Below are 24325 nucleotides of genomic sequence, written 5' to 3' on the forward strand. Positions count from 1 at the left end.
AGGGGGCCTCTCATGGGGCCTCTGGGCAGCTGCCTGCGGCCCCTCTGCCCGTCCCAGGGTCCCCGGCCCTCAGGGTGGGTTGTCAGCGGGGGAGCCAAGACCCCTGGGGCTCTGCCAGTGCACCGTGTGAAGTGACCGAATGCCCCTCCTGGGCCTCCAGGGAAGGGGCCTCCTGGCTTCCCAGAGGCCCCAAGCTGGACTCCTCCGGGATGACCAGCCCTGTGCTGGGGAGCCGGGTGTGGGAGGCTGTTCTTTAGCACAGTCTCCCCCACCCCCACCCCCCAGGGCCTCACTCCGGGGGTCTGATGATAAGGAGTTTGTGCCCTCCCGCCCCCCACTGCCTGTCCCAGGCCCAAAACACTAGCCTAATTATGCATGTAATTAGCTGCTTGCTTGGCACCCTCAAAATTAGCAAGTGGCTAATTGTGCCTGTAATTATGAACTGCACCCGTAATTAACCGTGTGACTTTTTGTTATGCATGTTATTGTGGATGCAAATTTGTGCCTAAGTAAAGGCCGGAGGGAGGTCGGGAGAGTCAGCTCTGCGGGGGGCTGGGGTGCAGGGAGCAGCCCCCTTGGCTCAGGTCTGGCTGGACCACTTGGCAGCAGGCGAGCAGGGTGGCCCCTCGGGCTTTCTGAACTCCGTTTCCTTGAGGAGGGCGGGGCGTCTGCCGGCCCAGCCTGGTCGGGCTGGGGTGCGCGGCCTCTGCCAGCCAGCACTGCGCTAGAGGCCCGGCTGCGGGGCAGGGGAGGTGTGAGCCACCCCTGGGGCAGTGGCAAGCCAGGAGGCAAGGGGCAGGTCATGTGACTGAGCTGGGCCAATCAGAGCGCTTCTGAGGCCCACCCGGCCTGGCTGGGTTTCCAGCAGATGGAGAGCCTCCACGGCGGGGAGGTGGCCCGGGCCTTGAGACGACCCGTGGGGCATGAGGACTCTCAAGGTGACCCTGGCCGTCCGTGGCATCACGAAGGCAGGAGAACCTGCGGGCTCGACGTAGAACTTCTAGAACCTGGAAACGCTGGCACCTGCGGCCTGTGGGCTTTCGTTTGTATGCTTTTCCCGGCCTCACAGATGGGAGGATCGTGCCTGGTTTCGTTCACGCGCGTGCTCCCGGAGCCCAGAACCGTGCCTGGGACACAGCAGGGGCCCCAGAAACGTCTGCCGGATGAACAGACCCCGCTCTCGACACCGAAGCCCCGTATCCGGCCACCTGCTGTCCGGGGGCACCACTGGCTTCTCGAATGCTCGGAGAAACACAAGCCAGGTTGAGCCGACTATTTAAAACGGGGACTTTATTTACTCGTCTGGAGCAGTGCGCCAGGGCCCCGACTCCGCTCCAGCACAGGGCGGCTCCGCAAAGCCGCTCCTCAGTTTGGAACCAAGACTGCCGGGCACTAAAAACACATTGAGAAAACATCGACGCTCTTCCCTTTTTTTTTTTTTTTTTCCCTTGGCTTTTTTTGTTTTTGTTTTTGCTTTTTTGGTACAAAATGATACAAACAACAATACAAAATAGTTGTGCTGTTGACGGTTACAAAAAAAGTTGGGGCGTCTGCCTAACTCCACGGTGCTCAGAGTTGCAGTGGGGACACGTCATACTCCGGTATCTTTCCCCAAAACAACCACAGTCATGCGGGCTGCTACACATTTTGTCCATTTTCAAAAAGAAACATGCAAAAAACAAAAATCAGAATGGAAAAAGGAGAGAAAAGGAAAAGCAAAACGCGTTCCAATTATACACAGAGGAGGCTCCCCGCTGGGCAGAACCTGTCTTACGTGCGTGCCGTGCGTGCGGTGCGAGCGCTTCCGCAGGACGCGCTGGGTGTGGCGCTGCGTATGCGAGACCTTGCGGGTTTTTTGGTGCTTTTTCTAGCACTGACAGAGACTCCCCTCCCCTAACTTTGTACCTTGGAGAGGACAGAGGCGCCCCGTGCGTCAGCCGGTGCTCACGCTAGGGAAACTGAGGCATCGCGAGGCCCTGACGTTTGGCTGTCTGTCTGGGAGGCCCAGACTGACGCGGGGGTCCTCGGCCGGGGTGCCCGCCGACCACGGCCGCGTTCTCGCCTCCACCCTACGGTGCAGGTGTGTCCTGTTCCCAGAACGAAATTCCCTACAGAAACGAAACTATGCCCTGGCGCTTTGCCAGTGCCGAGTCTGGGCCTCCGTGGCCCCGATCACGGGCACGTGTTGTCTACAAGCCACGTGAGAGAGGCGTCTGACGCTGCTTGCACACTTAGCTAACGCTAGCTTGACCTCGGAACCTGTTCCGAGGCGGATGTGGGAGGGCATGGGAACCCCATCTTTCTCTGGCCCCCGAGGACTGCAGGGGCGAGCGAGAGGGGCAGCTGTCTAGACATTTGGAAGCAGGGATGGGTGTGAGAAGTCCCCCGTCAACACCCGCCCAGCTGGCGGCCACAGCCTCGGCCTGTAGGATTTAGGCAAACTGCATCAGGGGCCGGGCGGCAGTGAGGGGCAGGGGTGTGGGGCGAGGAGGCAGGGGAGACAGGCACCTGTGCTGGGGTCCACGGGATCGGTGTGCAGGAGGCCGGGTCCTGGGCCAGGCCTGGCACGTCCGTCCCTGAGGAAGCCCAGGGCCCCGGAAACCCGAGAGAGTCGGGATTTCAGAGGAGAATCCACAGCTGCCTCAGTGCCCGGACCGTGTTCACACTTAGAAGTTCAACAGGTGGATGAACTTTCCAAAAACAACAAAACACACAAGATTCCAACTCGCCTCCATCAGTCCTGACCCCACCAGCAATCCCTCGAATGGCCACGTCCGCAGACACAGGGACAGTCCTCGCCTGGCCCCGAGGCATCTGCATAGGTCGGCTTTGGACAGGGGTCCTAGTCCCCCTTTACAGCCCTCCCACCCCCCCCGAGATTGCCCCACGTCTGCATAGACGGGGCTTCCAGCGTGTGACACGGTGGCTGTCTTTGTCCCTCCCTTCCTCCCCAGGCAGGGGGAGGGGGTCAGGGGCAGAACCCACTTCAGCCTCACCAGCAGCCGGCCACACACCTGTGCTCACGGCCCCAGCTCAGCTCTGGGAGAACGGCGGAGTTGGCAAGGAGGTTGGCACGCGGAGGAAGCCTGCCGTCCGGTGGGGACAAACCCAGACCCACTGCACACACACACACACACACGTGCCCCACGTACACCTCTGAGGCCAAAGCTGTTTGGAAAAGAGGGTGACCACAGGCAGGGGGACAGGCCACAGGCTGAGACTGCATCAAAGACAACCAGACGGACAGCACGGACAGCAAGCTGAGCCCTAGCCCTCCCCACCTCCCCAAGCCCTTGAAGCTTTTCCTCAAGGCTCCAGGGCGGGAAACCGAGGCAAGCCAGCTTCCCCGAGGGCACCCCAGCGCCAAGTCCCGCCCACAGCCAGTGCACCCTTCGGCCCCTTTCTTGGGGAGCCTGTGAATAGACCAGGGTTCTCCTGCGAGGCTGTCTTCTCCCGCCGGGGACCAAGGAGCCTCTTCTCACCCAGAGAACAAACGCGGTGGGGTCTTCCCAGTGGGCCCCGGGGACACGGCGCCTTTCACGTCCTGCGGAACGGACTCTCGAGTCTGGTGTATGCGTCGGACCTGCCTGTGCAAAGGGCTGTTGCAACTCTCGGAGTCTGAGCAGCTGCTCGGGGCTGAGCTGGGTCCAAAGGAAAGGAGATGGGCTGCTGTTTCAGGTGGGTGCCGTCCAGACACATCTGTGGGACCCATGGCACAGCAACGTCAGGGCAGCCTGGCCACTTGGAGCAGGTCTTTGCTGCGCACGTGAACTCAGGAGCATCGGAGACTCCGATGCAGAAGGGCTGTGGCTTGTGCGGGTTCCCGGCCCTGCCTGCCGTCCGCACGGCCCTCACGGATGTGTCCGGTTCTCGGGGGCCGGGCCTCTGACGGGGTCCTTCGGGAATCCAGTCGCGAGGGGCGGAGGGCTCACGGCAGGGTTTTCGGGGATGCTGGCTGGTTCGGGCTGTGGCTTCTTGGGACGCTGTATTCTTCCGGACCAAAGGCAACGGGGACTTGGGTGGAGTTTGGGGTGACAGTTGTCTCTGGGGAGGGACCCGGGGACAGCCGAGGGAAGAGATGGTGAGCATCAGAGAAGCCCCTGGGAACCCCACCCGCCCCAGCTATTTACAGCGTCTAGAGTCGGAGGGCAGCCAAAGACGCGTTGAAAGCCAAGTGCACACAGCAGTGCGTCTGGTGGACAGGCCTGGCCCGCCCCCGGGGAGCTTTCTGCGGCTGGGTCTCCTGCAGCCCTCCAGCCTCAAGGACACCTGAGGGCCCAGGAGACCCCCACCGTGTAGAGCAACGCTGGAGGGCTCGGAAGGGCCGTTGGGATTTGGACCCCAAACTGGGCTTTCTTTGTAAATTTTGTGAAGCAAATCACCCACTTTAAAAAAAAAAAAAAAAAAAAAAAAAAAAAAAAAAAGGACACTTTCTCCCCGATTCCTTAATTGGTGCCTTCAGAGCTGGGACTGGCTGGGGCTGGGGGGGGGGGCGCTCAGGACTGGGGTTGGGGGGCCGTACGTGGTCTGTCTGCTTGCTTTTAGTCACTCCTGAGTTTGAGGGAATCTGATACATGTACCAAAAGGCACTTTTCTTTTTTTGTTTTTAAAAACAGTGCTTCTGTTCTAGGAAATTCAAGTTAAGACAGAGTGCCTCGCGCTCTCCTCCAGCGCCAGCCAGCTACTGCGGTGGGCGACGCGCGCCTGTTGGGGGGGCTGGGGCGGGGAGGGACCCCCTAACACACCACTAAAGGACACGTCCGCAGGGAGCCGGGCGGCCCGGCGCCTCCCACAGGCCCCTCTGCGGCTCAATCCTCCTCGCCGCCTCCGTACATGTCCGCCAGCTTCTTGAACCTGGGCCCCCAGTCGTTCAGGTAATCGTAGTCTTGGTCCCCGGAGCTGGACGAGTTGAGGGAGCTGACGGAGCCCGCGGTGGAGCCGCTGCCTTCGTAGTCGAAGACCAGCAGGGAGTCGTAGGGGGGAGCTGTGGGGTCATTGTCCGCGGCTCGGAGGCCCTGGGTCACAGAGACACGGGGTGAGGGGTGGGGGACACGGGGGCGCCCGGGAGCGTGGGGGGGGGCAGGCCAGGAGGCTGAGCTTTGCATACAGTAGGTTCTCCGTTAAGTGCGGCCTTGTCTAACCGAGGGGCCTCAGAGAACGGAGTAGGGCTGGGGTGTAGGGAAGGGGGAACAGGTGGCACACCAGATGCTGGAGGCCACACCGATACCGTGAGGCGAGAGGGCTGGGCGGGGCCTGCGCCTGGGAGCAGCCCCTCCCCAGGGGGCAGACGGGTCGCGATCCCGTGTCTCTGCCACTTGGAATGTGACCCTGAGGTGGCCACAAGTCAGAAGTCTCAAGTTGCCCCACGGTCACCGTCCCGTGAACAAAACCGGGGACGCAGCAGGTGTTGCCAGAGCCCCTCCCCGTGCGCCCTGGCCCTCTCTCCTCCCGCCAGCAGCTGCGCTCTCCGCCCGAGGGGTCCTGTGGCCTCCTCCGGGACCGTGGGGGTGGTGGGTGCACACCCCTGCTCCTGAGCCCGTGGGGAGGGGCTCCCGCTGGCCCCGGGGCGGTCCCCGTGGGGAGGGGCTCCCGCTGGCCCCGGGCTGTCCCCTCCCTATGGGGAGGGGCTCCCGCTGGCCCCGCCCCGGGCCGTCCCCGTGGGGAGGGGCTCCCGCTGGCCCCGGGCTGTCCCCTCCCCATGGGGAGGGGCTCCCACTGGCCCCGCCCCGGGCCGTCCCCGTGGGGAGGGGCTCCCGCTGGCCCCGCCCTGGGCCGTCCCCGTGGGGAGGGGCTCCCGCTGGCCCCGGGGCGGTCACTGCGGGGTGGCCTGGGTGCCCACAGCGACCGCTGGCTGCGACACACCTCACTGCCCAGCCCTGCCCTGGGAAGGGCACCCGTATCACCCCTCCGTAAGAATGGTTTGAAGTTTCCATGTTTACTTTTCTCTAAGAATTATCCGAAATGGGCTTTGAATCCCAGATTAAGGGTTTTGAAATTTCATCACGTCCCGGGGAGTAAGTGCCGCCTGAGGCAGATCAGCTCTGGGGCAGTTGAAGAACTCTGACCTGCGGCTGGTGACGCGTCTCAGGAGCGTCCTGAGACACCTTTGTGTCTCTGCGGAACCACCCCCTGGGCTGCGATCTGTGTAAGTCAGTTATTTTACGGTTAGATTCTGACACGGGCGGGGTACACACGTCGCCAGCCCCCCTTGAGGCGTCAGCGTTAGAGAGCAGACGGGGGGACACGCGGGGCCCCTGCGGTCACAGGGGCGCTGAGGACAGGGTGACCCCTGAGCCCCGGTCTGGATCTGTCCCCGCAGCCCGGCCTGGCCGCCCCACGCGGGGAGGGGCTGCGGCCTGTGCGCGGTACCGGGGCCTTTTGCTCAGCGGAGCGGCCCTGCTCGGGCGGCCTCGCCCCCGTGCGGAGCACCCACCTCGGTGATGAAGTCCCCGATGTCTCCCGGGTGCGGCACCACGGGCCTGACCGGGTACTGAGGCTCGGCGCCCACGGGCCGCTCGTCCACCCGCCGCACCCCCGGGGCCTTGCTCAGCACGTGCTCCATGGACTCCGGCTGCTGCAGCTGGCTGAGGTCGTAGTCCTGGGGAGGGGCCGGGCGGGGGTACCAGCGGGGGCCGCGGGCAGGGGCGCCCAGCGCGCCTGCCGCCCCGTCCCGTCACCCGGTCCGCCCTCCCCGCAAAGCCCAGTCCTGCCCGTGACCCCAGGCTGCCCTCGCCGGTCTGACGCTCCCCCAGGGCCCCGGGGACCGCACCCCGCCCCTGCCAGGACGCGCCTCCTTTGTTCCCGGGAACAGCCCGGGGCTGGGGCTCCCGTTCACCTGTCTTAAGCGGGCACTGAGCTCTAGTGGGGTGCACAGCCGCCCCAAGTCCCCCACGGCCACCTCAGACCCAGAGTCCAGCCAGGCAGCTCCCTGGAGTCCACGCTCCCAGGCGCCCCGTGCACGTCCCCGTTGTGCGCGCGGGCCGGGGGGGGGGACAGGGCTGGGGTCCCGGCTAAGGGGGGAGAGCGGGATGGGGGGCGCCGTGCCAGCCCCCGGGTGCGGGCGAGGGCGGGCAGGGAGGCCACGCCCATCTCTGCTGCCCTGGCAGGTGCGTGGGCCCCTCCGCACCGAGACGAAGGACAAAACGCCCTCCAGCTGCGAGCCTGGAGGGGGCCGCGGCCACGCGCCTCACCTGGTCCTCCTCGCCGCCCCCTTCCTCGTCGTACTTGAGGATGTTGTCACGCACGTCGTCCTCGGGGTCGATGAGCAGCTGCTTGGTGTGGCGCTCCTTCTCCCTCCGCTTCATCCACACCACGAACAGCAGGACCATGGCTGTGGGGGCAGGGGCCGCGCCGTGAGCAGCGGCGCATGCGCGTGTGAGCACGGGTGCGCATGCGTGGCTCAGCCGTACTCACTGAGCAGGATGACGACGCAGATGAGAATGGCCACGATGGCGCTGGTGCCCAGACCAGCCGCCGCCACGGCGCCAACCGTGGTGCAGTCGCCGTTCTCGTCGCACGGGCACACCTTGACCTTGATAACGGACGTGTTGGACAGCGGAGGGTTCCCGGAGTCTGTGACGATGATGGGGACATCGTACATTCCAGCCTCCAGGTAGAGGATACGCAGGCTCAGCTGAGCATAGTCACCTGGCAGAGGGGCAGGACAGGCTTCGTTCAGTCTGCAGCCAGCACTCCTTTACCCCAGGACTTCGAGGGGACAGAGAGTCTGACAGCACGAAAATCTAAACTATATTTGGTCCATGCACGCACGCACACACGCACGCGCTAGATCGTTCCGTAAAGTGAAAAGATACTGTCAGTTCAAGAAAAGAGCAATTGCAACGTGTAGGATGAAGAAGTCACTTCCTTAATATATAAAGAGTTCTGCCAAATCAATTACAAAAAAACCTCAAAGAAAATTAGGCAAGGGCATTGAACAATTAACGGAAGAAACAGCAAATGGCCAATGAATAGATGAAAAGAGGGCACTGGTAGTTAAGAGATGAAAATGGAGACAGTGATTTTGGCTAATATTGGGAAAATGCTCTTTAAAACTGACATTCAGGGCTCCTGGGCGGCTCAGTCAGTTAAGCGTTCGACTCTTGATTTCGGCTCAGGTCGTGATCTCATGGTTCGTGGGATTGAGCCCTGGATTGGGGTCCTTGCTGACAGCATGGAGCCTGCTTGGGATTCTCTCTCTCTCTCTCTCTCTCTCTCTGCCCCTCTCCCTATTCACACGCTCTCTCTTTCAAAATAAACATAAAACATTTTCTAAAAACCAGAAAATAATGACATTCAGTGTTGGTGAGGGCTTGGGTAAGCAGGTGTTCTCTTGTACTCCTGGTCAAACTACAAATTGGTGTGACCTTTCCGGATGCATCCTCGGTGCTAGAAAATTTCAGAATCTGGATGCCCTTTTATACAACAAATCCACACCTAGGAAACTGCCCTCAGAAATAGATTGGTCAGGGTCCCGCCAGTCAGTGCCGCGTGCAGGAAGCAGTCACAGACATGAGTGGCTGGGGCTGCAGGATGTTGATGGCCGTGCTCGTTCTAAGAGTGGGACTGCCTTCATGGCCCCCTCAGGGACGGACTGGAGCACGGCCAGCGTCCCCTGCCTCGTGGGGGTCCGGTGGGGGGGAAAGGGCTCCCGTCCCCACCGCTCACTCTTCCGTGGGCCCCCTCGGGGTGCTGCGCCCCAGACGTGTCCACTCTGCTGGTGCCGGAGGCGGGCTCACCGTTCAGGCGGGTGATGGTCCAGTTCTTCCGCACGGCGGCCGGGGCAAAGGGCAGCTCGAAGACGTAGGGGCCAATGTTGGGGTCAACGTCGGCATCGGCCGCGGTGATGTTGATGGCGTTCAGGCTGGGCTTCTCACAGATCTGTGCCTCCTTGGGCAGCAGCTCGGGGGCGTTGTCATTGATGTCGATTAGATAGATCTGGAGGGTTCCGGTGCCACTAGCCGGGGGGATCCCTGTGGGACAGGCACAGGGTGACTGTGCGGGGTTGCTCCTGATTCTCCACGACCACGGGCACACGATGATGCACGTGGGACCCGCCCCAGCCCCACCGCCCTACCCAGGGATGGATCCCCGGCCACGTCCACAGCCCTGAGCCTGCACCAACACCTGCTGTACAACACACACAACCACTCAGCTGTGGAGCTGCCAGTGTGTGCGCGCACACACGCATGCACACATGCAACACGTGTGTGCATGCACACACACGTGTGCACACATGCATGTGCACAGTCGCCCACAGCACACACGCGCACGCAACACAACGTGTACACATGCACACGCACACATGCGCACATGCACGCACGCACGTGCACACATGCAAACACACCCGTGCACACGCGCAACACGCACGCGCACACACGTGCACACATGCATGTGCACAGTCGCCCACAGCACACACGTGCACGCAACACACGTACACATGCACACATGCATGCACGTGCACACAGCAAACACACCGGTGCACACGTGCACGCACACATGCAACACGCATGCGCACACACACGTGTGCATGCATGCATGTGCAGTCTCCCACAGCACACAGGTGCATGCACACGCATCCATGCACGCAACACAATGTGTACACATGTGCACACACACGCATACACGTGCACTCATGGATGCGCACACATGCAAACACACGTGCCCATGCACACGTGCATGCATGCACACACACACATGCACACGCACACATGCACGCACACACACATGCACACATGTGCATGTACGCGCACACAAGTTGCCCACAGCACTCACGCGCACGCACATGTCTGCACGCGCACGCGTGCACGCACAGTTGCCCACGGCACTCACACAGTTGTCCACAGCACTCAACACGCATGCACACGCACACGCACAATGTGCACACACGCACATGCCCACCGTTGCCCACAGCACTCACGCAGAGCTCTACTGATGCACGGCTGCAGACGGCGCTCACCAGCCGGGACCCACCCCTTCCGGGCCCCGTGCCGCCGGCACCCGCCTTCCCTTTCCCGAGCCTGGGCTCCTTGCGGCAAAGCCCGTCCTCCGATCCTAGGAGGCTGGGTGCAGCCTCCCCTTTTCGGGCGGCCCTCTACCTTCTGCTGCTTGGGCACGGGTTCATTTAAAACCACTTTCTAATCCGGCAGCTTGAGCTGCTGGAGGAGGGGCACCACCCCCACCAGCGGGGCTGGCGCACCTCACGTCAGCTTCCAGGGCCGGGCTTTTGCAGACCCCGAGGGTCAGGGAAGCCAGGAGGGAGGCCAGCAGGTGGTGACCGGGCCCCAGCTTTCACTTGCTGTGGGACGAGCCTTTGTGCGAGGGCTACTCTTGCTCCTGAAGCCTCAGCGGCACCACTGTCCTAGAACCCACCGGGCGTAGGTCTGCCTCAGGACCTTTGCACATGCTGCTGCCTAACTCTGGGACTCCCCTGAGACCCCATCTTCCCTTGGCTTGTTCCTTCTGGTCCCACAGGTCTTGGCCGCACGGCTCGGGAGCACAGTGGAAGCCCCGGCCCCTCCCTCCCATGCCCTGCTTTGTTTTCTTCCAGACCTTGCTCCCTGAAATTATCTGGTTGACTTGTTTCTCATTCGTCTCGTGGGGCCAAGAGACTGCTAAGTTGTCCATTGATATCCATTTCCCTGTTTGTCTTTAAAAGACCTGGAGCCCCAGATTTTATCTGGGATCATCACTGCCCAGCCAGAAGACATATTTCTCAACATCCCTTGCAATGAAACGTGGCTTCGTGGCTAAGTCCTGGCCTTTACGAGCTGGGGGTGGAAGTCCTTAGAAGGGCAGAAATGTGTCCCTGCCCTTCTTGGTCTTCCTCCTGTCTGCCGGCATGTGGTCGTGACGGCTGGAGCACCGGCAGCCATTGTGGACCGTGCTGTAGCTCGCTGAAGACACACAGGTGGCCAGAGTGAGCCTGCTTTCTCAAACCAGACCCCAGACCCACGGCTGCCGGCCTGCCTCCAGTCTTCTTTCGCGTGGGAGAAAAGAAACCTCACTCACGCTGCGATTTCTATCACCGTTACGCGGCTGGACCTGGTTCTAGCTGACACACGGGCCCCTGGAATGTCAGCCTTGTCTTTTCGGTCGGCTGATGAGCGCCTGGCACACAGCAGGAGCTCGTGGCAATGACAGCACTCGCAGTGGCGCTGACCTGGGCTGGGCCCTGTTCCCAGTGCTTCAGGGGGCACTAGCTCATCAATTCTCAAAGCCCCAGGGGAGGCGGTAGGGTTATCCCCACTTTGCAGAGGAGGAAACTGGGGCACGGAGCGGTCAGGTCTCTCCCCACCACTAAGTGGTGCCGGGACTGATTCCTGGCTCTGGGATCTTTCCTCTCCCCTCCTGTGCAGAGTTGGGTAGACACCCTGGGCTCTGGGCCTTGCCGGCTCCTGGGTGCCCTGGATCCGGGGCGGGGTGGCCGTGGGGCCTGGAGTCCCAGCACCCATCTGTCCACATCCCTGGGAGGCCCCAGTGCGCGTGAACTTTCTTCCTGCCCCATCCTGGCTCCACTGCTGCCGCCTTTGCTCAGCCCTCCCTCCCTCATCCCTGCCCAGTTCACCTTCACCCCTACCCGAGGCTCCTTGGGGTTCCCCGGTCTGGCTCGGGGGCCTCGCCGTCACCCTCTCCGGGCTCCCAGGGCTCATGTGGTTGGCACGTGGCTTCTCACGGGTGTCTGCCCTGCCTCTGGGGCCCCTCGTGGGCCCCTGCTCGGACTGAGGCTGCCGGGGTCCGGGTCAGGGGTGGTCAGTCACAAGGGGTGGCAGCCCCAGCGCTGCTTGGAGGAGTCCCTTCCCCAGCCCCCTCTGGTGGTCAGGCAGCCCAGAGCTCTGAACGCGTGCAGAGAGGGGCCTGCCCGAGGGCACTGAAGGACGATGAGGTCCCCTCGCGGCTCCGCACAGGACACCTGGCGTGGCGGGTGCCCCCCTGCTCCCCTCCTCCACCTTCTCCGGGTGCTGGACGGGCCTCACTCGGTCTCCCTGCCATAAAGCGCACGGCAGGGGTGAGCACCCGACAGTCGCCCCCTGGAGTGGGACGCACCGTTGTCAGCTGCCAGGAAGGTGGCCTCGTAGACGTTGTTTTTGATGTAGAGGGATTCGCGGTCAAGGACGGCTGCCGTGGTGATCTGACCGTTGGTGGCATTAATGTGCAGCCAGTTTGCTGGGTCCGACAGTTTGGAGTATCTGAGGAGGGAGGAGGTGAGGAGGTGAAGGGGGAGTGACCCCGAGCCCCCGGCCTGCCCTGGCCACCGGACCCGCCAGCCTGCACTTGGCAGGACGCGGCCCTCGCGGGGCGCCCGCCTGGACCCCGGGGCTTTCCCTGCCGCCCCGGATGGGGTCCTCCCTCAACAGCGGCTCACGGTCGCCGTGGCGGACGGGTTCCCGATCCTCACAAGGACCCCAGGAGGCAGATACTCTCATTGCCCCCTCTTTACAGACGGGGAGACTGAGGAGCTAAGACGGAGAGGCCAAGGGACTCGCAGCGACCTGGACCAGGACCGACCTGACTCGAGATACTGCTGAACGTGTGGAAAACTTTCCACCTTCTTGGGTGAGCGCCTGTATCACACGGGCCGGGTGGTCCCCGCCGTCCCCAGCCCGGAGCTCCTGGTGCCCCCTGCCCGGACGCACAAGACGGGTCGGGACCCACCTCACGGCCTGCTGCATGAACCGGTCGGGGTCCACTGCCGAAAACGTGGTCAGTACGGTGCCGGTGGGCACGCCCTCCTCCAGGCGGATCAGCTTGTGGTTCGAGGGGAAGTAGGGCGCCTCGTTGATGTCCACGACGGAGATGGTCACCCCTGCCGTAGACTGGAAGGACATCTGGATCCCACTGGCCAGGGGCGCCTGGTTGGACACCATCACGGTCAGCATGAACGCTCTGTTCAGCTCGTAGTCGACTGCCTGGAACAAGGGAGGCCCCAGGGGGTGAGCCGGCACGGGCACCCACGCGGCCGGCTCAGAGGGTGGGGGCCGTGGGCTGGTTGGTCTGCACCCGCCGCCCCAGTCTGTGCCTGCGCCTCCCGCCCGCTCTGTGCCCAGGAGGCCGGTCCCTAGGGAGGCCGGCCCCTTGTCTCTGGCTTCCCGTGGAGTTTGCCAGAGGGGGGAGAAAGAGTTTGGGGAAAAGGGCCCCCGCCGCGCCTTCCCGTCATGCCGTGCGACGTCAGTGGCAGGGCTCCCGGGGGCTCCGGCTCCCGGTGGCGGCACCCCTCTGCGGCTCCCTCGTCAGGTGCCGCTCCCTCCAGCCTGGCTCGCTCAAGGCCCCCACTGCTGCCTGTCTAGGGGTGCCCTACTAGGTGCCACGGGGGGGGGGTCCTCTTCTGTTGTTCTGACCCGCCCAGCAGCCTCAGGACACTCACGCATCAGGTCTGTGGGTTCCCTTCCCTCTGGCGTGGCCCCTGCGCTAACATGATTTCCGGTTACGCCCTGTTGGGGCACCGGGAGCCTGACTGATAAATGCCAGAGCTCAGGGAGGGAGGGAGGCTGTACGGAGGCGCTGGGGCCCCGGCACACGTCACTGCACGTAACGGCTCAAAGGCGGGCTGCGGCAGTCTCACAGGAAGCAACGCGACACGACATGACACGACAGCCCAGGACGCGACGGGACCCCCTGTAGCAGCACCTCAGACTTCTGTTCAGACCCTTGCGGGGTAACCTACGCACGGACGGGTCCCCCCCCCCCCCCCCGCGGTATCTGGGTGGTTCACGGAGGGCGCGCGCCCGAGGCAGCCCGGATGCCCAGAGCGCCGGCTGGGCGAGCCGAGCGGACCGCACGGGCGCAGCGGGAGGTGTGGGGAATGAGGAAGACAGTGAACCGAGGCGGACGGAGCTCCGGGATCTGCCGGGGAGCAGGAGCAGGTGCACAGGAGGGGGAGGAGCTCGGGGTCGTGTGTGTAGCTGTTCGCATCTGTGGAAAGGAAGACCGCAGGGGTGAATCGCAAGAACGCGTGAAAGTGGTCCCCTGCCAGCTGGGGGACGGAACAGGGTGGAGGGAAGGGCCGGGGGCATGAGTTTGCTGGGCACACGCCGTCACAGAGCTTTGGCTCTGGAGCCGTATGGCACCTTACACAGCCACTGGTAAGACAGTACGAGTAATGTTAGGCGTGTAAAGCGATCCCCGAAAATTGCAAGCAAACTGAAATAAATGAAGTCAACTATATATCAACATGACTCTCAAGAGAATAATGATTTCAGGTGACCAGGGCAATATGTAGATGGTAGTTCTCTCTCTCTCTCTCTCTCTCTTTTTTAATGTTTACTTACTTTTGAGAGAGACAGAGGGAGAGAGAGAGAGAGAGGACAGTGAGGGAGGGGCAGAGAGGGAGGGAGACACAGAATCCAAAGCAGGCTCCAGGCTCCCAGCTGTCAGCACAGAGCCCGACACGGGCTTGAACCCATGAACCGTGAGATCATGACCTGAGCCGAAGTCAGACGCTCAACCGACTGAGACACCCAGGTGGCCCCTGGGCTTATTTTAAAAAAAATAAAGAGGCTTTTAAAAAAAAGCCTCTGATGCATATTCCAGGATAAGGTAAATAAACGCGTGTAATAACGTGGTTTAGGAAATAAGATTTTCCGGGTACGAGAAAGGAAAGACGAGTATGAAGTCACTGAAGTTAAGTAAAAATCCTCCAGTGTTAAATTCGAATAAAACGGCCATCTGAGTCAGTGAAGTGAATGGAGCCGGGCAGGGTGGGCACGTGAAGGGTTGCTTCCTCGCTCTGCCCCCTGGAACCCCGAGGAGAAACGGCAGGCAGGCAGCAGCGAGCCCCTCCGCCGTCTGGATGCTGGCTTCTAAGTACCCTTCTCACTAGACAAATGGCCGACCCAGACGGGAGGCAGGCCGGGCCTCGAGATGAACTGGGGGCATCCGGTTGGGCCACAGTGCAAGGAAGCACTCAGGAAGGGACCCAGGAACCAGCCAGGGGAGTTCCCACCGGCCAGAACCGATCATGACTGCAGCTGACCGAAGCACGGTGAATACATAAAAATCCACGCATTCTTAACCGTAGTGAGAAAATGAACACATGTGCGTACACACACACACACACACACATTTTGTTTATTGCTCTGGTGGGATGATGAGTGGTCTCCAAAGACGTCCAGGTCCTGATGTCTGGAATCTGTGACCACGTCGCCCCCCGTGGCACAGAGACTTTGTGGACATGATGAAGTTAGGGGTCTTGCGGTGAGAGATGGCCCAGGACTCCCCAGGGGGCCTGAAATGCCATCCGAGGGTCTTTACAAGGGGAGACAGAGGGACACAGCATCAGCTGTGTGAGCACCGAGGTTCTGGCTCTGAGGAGGCAGGAAGGGCCACAGTGTAGGGATGTGGTTTCCAAACTGGAAAAAGCAAATGGAATCCCCAGGGGGAGCCCAGCCTTGCCGGCTCCTTGGTTCCGGCCCAGTGGAGCTGATTTTGGACATCCGACTACCAGACGTGGGAGAGAATAGTGTGTGTGTTGAGCGCCTCCCTCAGGCTGGATGTGATTTGTTACGGCAGCAGCAGAAACTCGGAGGGACCGCGGCCAGCCGCCAGGCTGAGAACGGACGAAGAGAAGTAACGCGTACAGGATCGATCTCGCGTGTCCTGTCGGGCCCCGTCCTGGTTTCGTGTTCCTATTTAGTGGCTCAGGGCAACACAATTTGTTATCTTACAGTTCTGGAGGTCGGAAGTCAAAACTCAGCGTCGCCGGGCTGAGGTCAAGGTGTGGGCGGGGCCGCACCCTCCCGGACACTTGCCTTCTGCAGCCCCCGGGGCCCCCGTGCTCCTGGCCCCTCCTCCCCCTTCCGAGCAGCATCCTGCCCCGTGTGGTGCTGTCTGAGCTCTGCCTCTTCCCCACGGCTCCTCTGACACTCACCTCCTGCCCCTGTCTCGCAAAGAGGCTGAGTCCACGGGGCCCACCCGGACTTCCCGGGGTAGCGTCCTCTCCCAGAGCCCCTAGCTGACTGCTATGCACTGGCAGGTTCCGGGGACTCGGGCCCGGGCATCTCTGGGGGGCCGCTGCTCTGACCACCGCGACCTGCCTTTCACTTAAGTGCACAGCCCTTGCTGCCGAGGGCAAGCTCTTTAGTACTGACTCATCGCAGCCAGGGAACGACTGATTCTTAAAAGCACCGATTTGTACGAGTGGAGACACGTATCCGGACAAGGGCCACCAGCAGATGATAAGACCAGCGGAGGCGGACCGACGGAGGACTGCACGTTTGCGGGTACGAAGCGTCACGCCGCAGCCTGCGTGCTGGTCATAAGGGGGCGGGGGGAGTCAGGTCTACAAGGACGGAAGGGGCTGTCAGCGCCCGAGCTCAGTGGGCAGGCTTACGTGGCCAGAGAGGGACGGCCAGGGGCTTCCTGATGGGACTCCTCCGCTCCAGCCGCAAAGCTCGTCCCCACGGAGGGACCCTGCAGGTCTAAGTCCCAGGGCACGGGAATTGTGGGAGAAGAGGAGCAAGACACATCGTGACGAGGTGACTGGACAAATCCGGCACGTGGGGCCAGATTCCGTCGGCCATCTGCCGCTGTGTCTACGACAGGTGGATGGTGGACGGGACGGTGGGATCCTCTAGAGTACGAGAGGTTCGAGAGATGCTACGACCAAAGGGATGCAGGGACCCCGTTCAGATCCAGGTCTGAAAAACCACCGCAGACAGACACTTTCAGGAAGGTTAAGGGGAATGGAGCACAGATTTGGACCGGAGACTCTGAAGGAAACACGGCCCGGGTCCGGTACGTGGTTACGTAAGCGGAACGCGTGTCTGAGGGCGATGCATCCTGACATACTTAGGGGTGGAGAATCACGAGGCCGGGGACTGAAAAACGCATTTCAGGCACAAGTGTGGATGGCGGGGGATACGGAACAGGCTCACGGCCGTCCGACTCCTGCCAGTTTCCACGGAAAGTAGTCGAACGTGCTTCTGCTTGGAGAGGAATGTATCTGCTGTGTCAGTTTTCGCTGTGGACCCCCGACTTGCTGGTGGCGGGGCCGCCCCGCTGATCCGACCTGAGCCCCCTTTCCCCCCCACCCAGGTCCATCCCCAGCAGCTCGTCTGTGAGCATTAGAAACCTTACACGCACTGCATCAAAGCCACGCCTTCTCAGCTACCGCGACAGAGGGGGTATTAAGTAGGACACGAAGGAATGTAAGAGCAGTGAATAATATTAGGGGGTGGGCGCGGGGCTTCACGAGACCCCGGGGCCGGCCCCACGGCAGAGACCGGGGCTCTGGCCTGATGTCCCCATCGCCCTCTCCAGGCGTGGTCCCCGCGGGCCTCCGGGAGCCCCGCCCCACCCCCACCACGAGACGCCACGTCCTTCCGTGGCACAGGCCGTGTCACGACTGCCGTCTTCCCCTGCCCCTCACAGCCCTTTGAGGAGGGGCTTCACCTTGTGTCTCCGCACAGAGCCAGCGTGGGTCGGCCTGGGGCGGCGGGGGATGGTCTGACGCCTCCCTGGTCGCCCACCGCTGCCCATCACCTGGCACGCGATGCCGGGTGCTGCGAGGCGCGTGTTTGCGGGAGGGCCTTGATGTCACCCGGGCAGGACCCTCACCGGCCCCAGCGGGCGGCCAGTGTGGTGAGGCACGCTGGCCCGAACCATACCGGGGGACTTCAGGCCAGAGGCCACGAGCCCCTGTCCCTCCCAGGTGTGGGCTCGGTTCCTCTGTCCTGATGTCCGATCGCCTCCAGGCCCACAGCACACACCTGCACCCACGCTGTGTCCAGGGTCCCCCGGGGCCAAACGGCGGCTGGTGTCCCAGTGCCTCCCCCAGGACCCCCCGAGAGCCGGCTGGGGACGGGGCGACGCCACTTAAGTGTCATGGTTTTGTCCGCGAACCAGCCACCACAGGAAGTAATCTTTCTCCCTGTTTCTTGGTTCAAGTCCCCGGGGGACACGGACTAACGCTGCGTGTAATGCATTAAGATAGTGTCACCGGTCTGAGTGAGAACGCCTTCCAGAAACACTGTTACTGCCAGTAACCGTCTGTCGGAGGGCAAAATAAAACACGCTTGTAATGGGGAAATCGATAGGTAATCTGCCCCTCCAGCTTCCATCAGGGCGGCTGTGTGTGCTCCCTGGTCTCACCGTGGCTGCCTCCCCGGACGTGGCCAAGACCTTTCGCTGAGAGGCGAGGGGCTGGGGGCACCCTGCTGAGGGGGGATTCGGTTCTGGGTGGGAGCTGTCACCTGCAGGGCTGCGGGGCTGGTGGAGGGAGGGGCTTGTGGGGGCCGCATGCCCTGTTCCCCCCCGACCCCTGGTCCCCTGCCCCCCTGCGACCCCGCTTCGGCCTCTGGGAGCCTTACTGCTGCCGAGGGGGGGGGACAGAAGAGGCCAATTGTTGGCTTTTCTGCTTCAAAAGCTGAGGTCCAGGTGAGGCAGGAGAAAGGGCCTGTGATTGGTCTGCGCCTGTGGTTTTCTCCTTGGGAGAGATTGTGGTTTTGGGGTTGGAGGAGAGACAGGAGGGGGACGTGTGGGGAGAGGCAGGGGGCTCTCGAGGAGGCTGGGGATGGTGACAGATGCCCACCGGGGCTGGGGGCCTGGGAGCAGAGCGGCTGTGCCCCAGCTTGGCTAGAGCCTGAGAGATAGCAGGCCCAGTGGGGCTGGGGAGGAGGGGGCCGGGGGCGTGGGGGGCAGGGCAAGACCTGCCCGAGGGGACTGTGTATTTCCTCAGACTTCAGGGCCGAGGGACAACGCAGCCAGCCTGGGCCAGGGGGCCGAGGGCCAGGCTGGCCACACACATCTCTGCAGTGGCCCAGAGATGCTCTCCTCCCCTACCCGGCACCTGGTCAGCCCCGAAGGCAGAGGAGGTCCCAGGACTCTGGGGGGCACAGGGGCTGGAGACAGCAGCCGGGTGGTGTGACAGAAGGCAGGCACACCTCACGCACGCCTGCGGCGAGAACGTCTCCGTGGCTCCTTCTCACGCCCCCCTGCAGACTGTCAACTCCTGCAGGCCGGGCAGTGATGTGTACCCAACACAGGGCCCGATGCCTCCAAGGGACCTGGGGACCCTGGTGGGATTGAGGTGACCTTCCTTGAACACTGGGGGACGGGTGGGGAGGCAGCCAGTTGGTGTCATGACAGCAGCTGTTCCTGTCACGTGAGCTCTCACTGCCTTCCAGGCGCGGTTCCAGGCGCCGCCCTGCCCTTCTCTGTCCAGGATCTACTGCGGTGTCAGCGACAGCCCTGCGCGTCCGGGGCACAGCGAGGGCGACTGGCCCGTGCCCGCGGTAAGGGAGCCAAGAGCCGGCCGCCTCCCCGGACTGCCCCCCACCGCCCGTGCCCCCTCCTGGCCACCCTCCTCTGCAAGACAACGTCTGAAAGGATGCTGTCTTTACCAAAGAGCGCAAAATTAACCCGAACGTGCTTTCCAACACCCATCTTGCCTTAAAAAGACTTTGAACCGAGAGTCTGGAGGAAAGCCCCGGGTGGGTAACAACGCAAAGAAGGAAAAACGGAGAAGCGCGGTGCAGGTGACGGATGCCATCTGCACACGCGGTCCGGGCTCCGTGGGGAGGGTGTGGCCGCCTGTGCGCCCAGCGTTAAGGGCCGTGAAACTCAGTCTTAGGTGCACGTGTGGTAGGACTCACTTGTGACTTCTGACGAGCGCGCAGTCCTGTCTCCCGGACCGCGCTGGGGACGCAGGAGTCCCCCCAAGCCCCTCACCCTGTCCCCCCGTCATCACACCCCCATCCCCAACACCGTTCTTGACATTTGTCTATAAATTGCGACACCAAATCCTGGATCAACACAGCACCGGGAAGGGAAGGCACAGGCCTCAGCTGTTCAGAAAGGTACATGACAAATCTTCAGACGTTAGACAAACAAGTCCCGCCATGCCGGATGAGGAAACACTCCTTCGTGGCTGAGCTGGATTTATCTCCGGGATCCAGGGATGGGGTTCACCCATTCCTGGACTGAGGCAGCGATGTGGCCTTCAGGGAGGGGACAGGAGAGTGGTCTCTGGGGGGCGGGGGGGGGGGTGTGTGGCAGGTCAGGCCGCCCAGTCCCTGGAGGTCACACGGCCACGTCCTCGGGAGCCCGCCTCCGGTCCAGCAGGTGGGTCCCAGGGTCGCGGCCCGGGGCGGAGCTCGCCACGGCTGGCGGGAAGTGAGGAGGGCACCCACCTTAACCACGGTGACCATGCCCTCGTTGGTGACGGGGTCCGTGCGGATGCTGAAGTGCCCCGAGGGGTCCCCGCTGATGATGCGGTAGAAGGCGTTCCAGTTTGGCGAGTGGGGCTGATCTCGGTCCATCACGGTCAGGTTTGCAACCACCACCTCCACCTGGTTTTCGGGTACCTCCCCTGCGTACTGCAGAACACAAGGAGAGAGTGTTCTCACCCTGTGGGCCCCTCGACCAGCCCCAGGGATGCACCCCCTGTCGCCCGCAAGTGGGCCCATTTGGCGCGCACGGTGGCTGCTGAGAGCCCTCCGGGCCCTCCCCCACCGCCCCCGGCCGGCCCGGGGCTCAGAACCGTACCCACCACCTTCAGACCAAGGCTCACGGGCACCTGCACACACGTGCGTACCGGCCTCCCTCCTGAACCCCCTTCAGACCTTCCCCGTGTGCCCGGAAGCCCGTGTGACAGCTGGGCACACGAGACACCACAGCACGTGCTCGCAGCGTGCAGGGCTTCCCGGGAGAATCCTGCCCGGGCTCCCTGCCCCCCACCCCCGGTCCCGGCACCGTGCCGGGCGCTGCCCATGCCGTCTCCTCAGGGTAACCCTGTTCTCACCCCCATTTTACAGATGAAGCAAGAGAGGTTAAGAGACCCTGGGGCACCACAAAGTGGGGGGCAGAGTGCCAGTCCTGAGGACCAGCCCCCTGTCACCGTGGGCCGGGCCACCGGCCGGGCAGGAAGGAATCCAGAGACAGTCTTGGGAGTGGCCCCAGGCAGCCTGGCTCCCAGCCCTCGTCCTCCCGGGCCCCCTCCGTGCCTGCCTAGTTTCAGCAGAAGTGGCGCCCGAGCCTCACAGGACTCCCCGTCACCACCACCCGCGGCGCACAAGGCCTCCCAGTCACGCTGCCCTGTGCCCACCCGGGGGCCGCGGCCCCAAAACGCCCTTTCGCCCCCCAGGACAGGCATGGCGTTGCTTTACGCGGAGGACGGTCTTCCTGTGCACCCAGGGAGCGGCGGGCCTTGGCTTCTGCTCCAGAACGAACTCACCACCCCTGAGTGCGTTTCGAAACGCCCGGCGGGGGGTGTCAGGCAGCCGGTCATGCGTCCTCCACCACCGTGGAACCAGCCGTGCGTTCACGGCTCGGACGCTGCGGCTGCCATCTGGGTTCTTCGACACTCTGCGTCCGGGGCTGACGGCAGCCCAAGGGCCAGGCCCCTACACACGGGGCCCCCGTGCGGGGCTGGCTGGCTGGCTGGCTCTGAGGGGACCCCTCCCCCCGGGCGATGGACGCCAGCTGGTGGGTGTGGCATCCGGCCTCCGGTTCTCTCCCTCGGGAGCTTGGGTCATCCTGGGAGAGACCAGATCCCTCCAGCCCGGCTCTGGGCCTGGATTGCCGCACCGGTTTCTGCCCCGGGGCACTCGAAGATTCGGGCCTCAGCTGGTCGTTGGCGAGGGGGTTCTGGGTGCAAAGAACAGAAAATTGGGCCACGGTGGCTTGAACACAGGAGTTGACTTCCCAGAACCGGGAGCCTGAAGGCCGAGGGTGGCCATCGGTGGTTCTGTGGGTCAGTGACGTCGGGGCTGGTGGCTCTGCTCTTTCTGGCTTCCTGGAGGTCAGAACCCTGCAGCTCGGCCAGTGTGTGCTTGGTGTGCGGCTCCGGGGACCTGGGGCCTCAGGCCCAGCGAAGGAGGAACCCGAGCCCCGGCAAGGTCGGCTGCCTCCGGGGCTGCAAAGGGCTCTGTTCAACCCAAGGCAAGAGCACAGACCTTCACCTGCACTTCACAGGCTCAGGACAGGCTCCTGTGTCAGCCTCCTGGACTTTGGGCATCGACGTCCTGCCGGGAACACCACAGCCCAGCCGCTCAGGCGCGCACAAAGGGCCCTCGTCACCTGGACCTCGCAAGTCTTCAAACCCTGATAGCATCACCTGGTCAGCAAGAACAATCGTGAATTTATCCAAGAAGGATCTCTCCCACCAGGCCCTCAGACGCCGTCCCACGCAGCAGCACGAGATCCTATCGTGGGATTCGGGGGTGCTGGAGCCGGTGACCGTTCCGAGCTAATGGCCTGCGGCCGCTCCCGTTCCTCCAGCAGGTCCCGGTCGCCGCTGTCCTCCCGAGCCTGCCTCCACCAGCGGGAGCTGCGGCCCCAGAGGCCAGCCTCCGGGAGGCGCACTGGTGGGCGTTCTTCCCTCCATCCCCAGGGCCCCGGGGACTCAGCCGGGAGCAAGGGGGCCGGCCCCTACCCTCGTGGGACTGTGGGGTGCCACAGTGCACAGCATCAAGGTCCTGGCAAGGGACAGCAGGGCTATTCAGCCCAGTGGCCAGAGACCCAACGTGGAGGGGGGAGGCGGAGCCCTGCCTGACTGTGATCCCAGGCACTTGTTGTCGGGGAGGGAGCGGCCCTGCCATCGCTGTGGGTGGGGCGGGGTCCTGGGGCGGAGAGGCCTCAGGTAGAGGACCATGGGGGCAGGGCATTCAGAGGGCACTTTGCCGAGCCTTGGCCACGAGGCCTGGAGAGTACAAGGGAGGGTTGGGGGGCTGGGGGCCAGGAGGCGGGTCATCCTGGGGGGGGCACAGGGCTGCTTCGGACAGTGTGTGCGTGCGTGTATGCATGCGGGGTGCCCCGGTCCCTGGAGCTCTCGGGAGGAGCGCAGGTGTGGGGTGACGCCCCCCAGTGGTCCTCAGGGAGGTGGGAGCCGGGCAGAGGAAGCAGCGGAAGGCCTGGAGCCGGCACAGCGGCCCCCCTGCATTCGTGGGGGGGGCGGTGGGGGAAGGGAGACTCAGGGCCCCCTGTTGGAGCCAGTCTGCTAACCGCACTGAGCCAGCAAGCCTAGGTCCCACCGCCTGGTGTCGCTTGAGCCTCCGGGAGACACACCTCCTGCTGGTGGACGCTCGCCCGGGCCTCCCTGCCGCACCCAGGGCCACGCCCTCTGCCAGACGTCACCGTGTCCCCAGTGCCGGAGGTGCTCTTGGAAGCTGTGACCACCCGGGGGGCTGCTGACCTGGGCTGAATGAGAACCGAGTTTGTCATCCACAAAACGGGCACGCCGCCTCCCCCGAGGCTCGGGGATGGAGAATGGGCACGAAGGGCCTGGCACACTGCCCGGCCCGGCTCTGGGCCCTGAGCACAGCTCCCTGGCCGCAGAGGGAGGGCCCAGCTCCCCGGGAGCGGAAAAGAGCACCTACCACACCGGGCGAAGCCACCTGCCCGAGGGAGCCCGTCCAGGTGGGCGCAGGCCTGGCTTGGCCTCAAGCAGCCGTGGAAGCTTAAGGGGGTCCCTCGGCCCCTCTGAGCGGGTTTCCTCAACTGAAGACCAGGGCCAGGGACGCCCGCTGCCCACCTCCCAGGCGGCAGGGGGGAAGCCGGCGAGCAACGTGTGCCCTCCCCAGACCGTCTAGGAATTCAGAGGTAGGGATGACCCAGAGCATCTGTGGTCCTGGGGCCTCGGCGCCCGGACTCTCGTGAGGGGCTTGGTGGGAATGGAGGCCTGGCAAACGACAGGGCCAAGTTCAGGCCATAGCCCGTCTTGTTAATAAAGTTTGATCGGCACACAGCCACGTCCCTTCATTTACACGTTGCCTGTGGCGGAGTTCACTGATTGTGACCTGGAGCTCCCAGACTTGGAAGTGATGGCTTTACGCCCTTTACAGAAAAGATCGCGGACCCCTCTCCAGGCCGCGATGCTCCCCACCTCGGTGATTCAGAAATGGCACGTGGCCTCCACCAGCCAGCCGGGGCTCACCGAGTTCTGGTGCTGTCTCTGGCCTGGGTGTTGCACCCACACCTGCCTGAAAGCGTTGGGTGCGGTGGGGCCGCCATCCGAAGCCTGAGGATGCCAAGCCCAGAGGAGGCGTGTCCCGAGGGAGGCTCCCGGCGGCTCGTGGGGCCTGGGTCCAGCGGTGCCTGAAGTCAGTGCTTGGTTTTTGGCTTCTGAGACCCGAGGAGTTTTCTTTTTGGTTAAGTCGCCAGAGTCAGTAACTTTCTGGTTAAGTTTCTTTTTGGTTAAGACTGTTAGGCTGCCTGGCTGTCTGGCGCCTTCCGAATCCCTTTCTTTATTTTCTACAAACTTGCTTTCGCAGCTTCCTCTACGGCCACGAGCTGGTCAGGTGGCCTAGGACCTGCCGGTCGCATGCGCCTGCCTGATTCCGAAGCAAGACGGAGAGGCTCCGTGCTCTGGCCCCTACGGGGATGGCACCCA

At 63.1% G+C, this 24325-nt stretch overlaps 1 protein-coding gene across 4 annotated transcripts in view; it reads right to left on the reverse strand.

Annotated features, from left to right (window-relative positions):
• Positions 1 to 1289: 1289 nt before the first annotated feature.
• The window catches only part of CDH4 (cadherin 4), a 536089-nt gene continuing 513053 nt past the window's right edge, over positions 1290 to 24325 (reverse strand). The window contains exons 9-17 of one of the 4 annotated variants that reach the window (XM_042980003.1): positions 20127 to 20312; positions 12655 to 12908; positions 12046 to 12188; positions 8739 to 8972; positions 7414 to 7647; positions 7191 to 7330; positions 6434 to 6598; positions 4834 to 5015; positions 1290 to 4044 (exon numbers count right to left, since the gene is read on the reverse strand). In XM_042980003.1, coding sequence (XP_042835937.1) covers positions 3852 to 4044; positions 4834 to 5015; positions 6434 to 6598; positions 7191 to 7330; positions 7414 to 7647; positions 8739 to 8972; positions 12046 to 12188; positions 12655 to 12908; positions 20127 to 20312 — 1731 coding nt within the window. In that variant the 3' untranslated portion in view covers positions 1290 to 3851. Of the gene's footprint in view, positions 4045 to 4566; positions 5016 to 6433; positions 6599 to 7190; positions 7331 to 7413; positions 7648 to 8738; positions 8973 to 12045; positions 12189 to 12654; positions 12909 to 20126; positions 20313 to 24325 lie in introns of those variants that run through there. The other 3 variants (XR_006215334.1, XM_042980004.1, XM_042980005.1) reach the window with 3 other exon arrangements.

The sequence above is a fragment of the Panthera tigris genome, chromosome A3 (genome assembly GCF_018350195.1).
Source record: "Panthera tigris isolate Pti1 chromosome A3, P.tigris_Pti1_mat1.1, whole genome shotgun sequence".
NCBI classification, from domain to species: domain Eukaryota; kingdom Metazoa; phylum Chordata; class Mammalia; order Carnivora; family Felidae; genus Panthera; species Panthera tigris.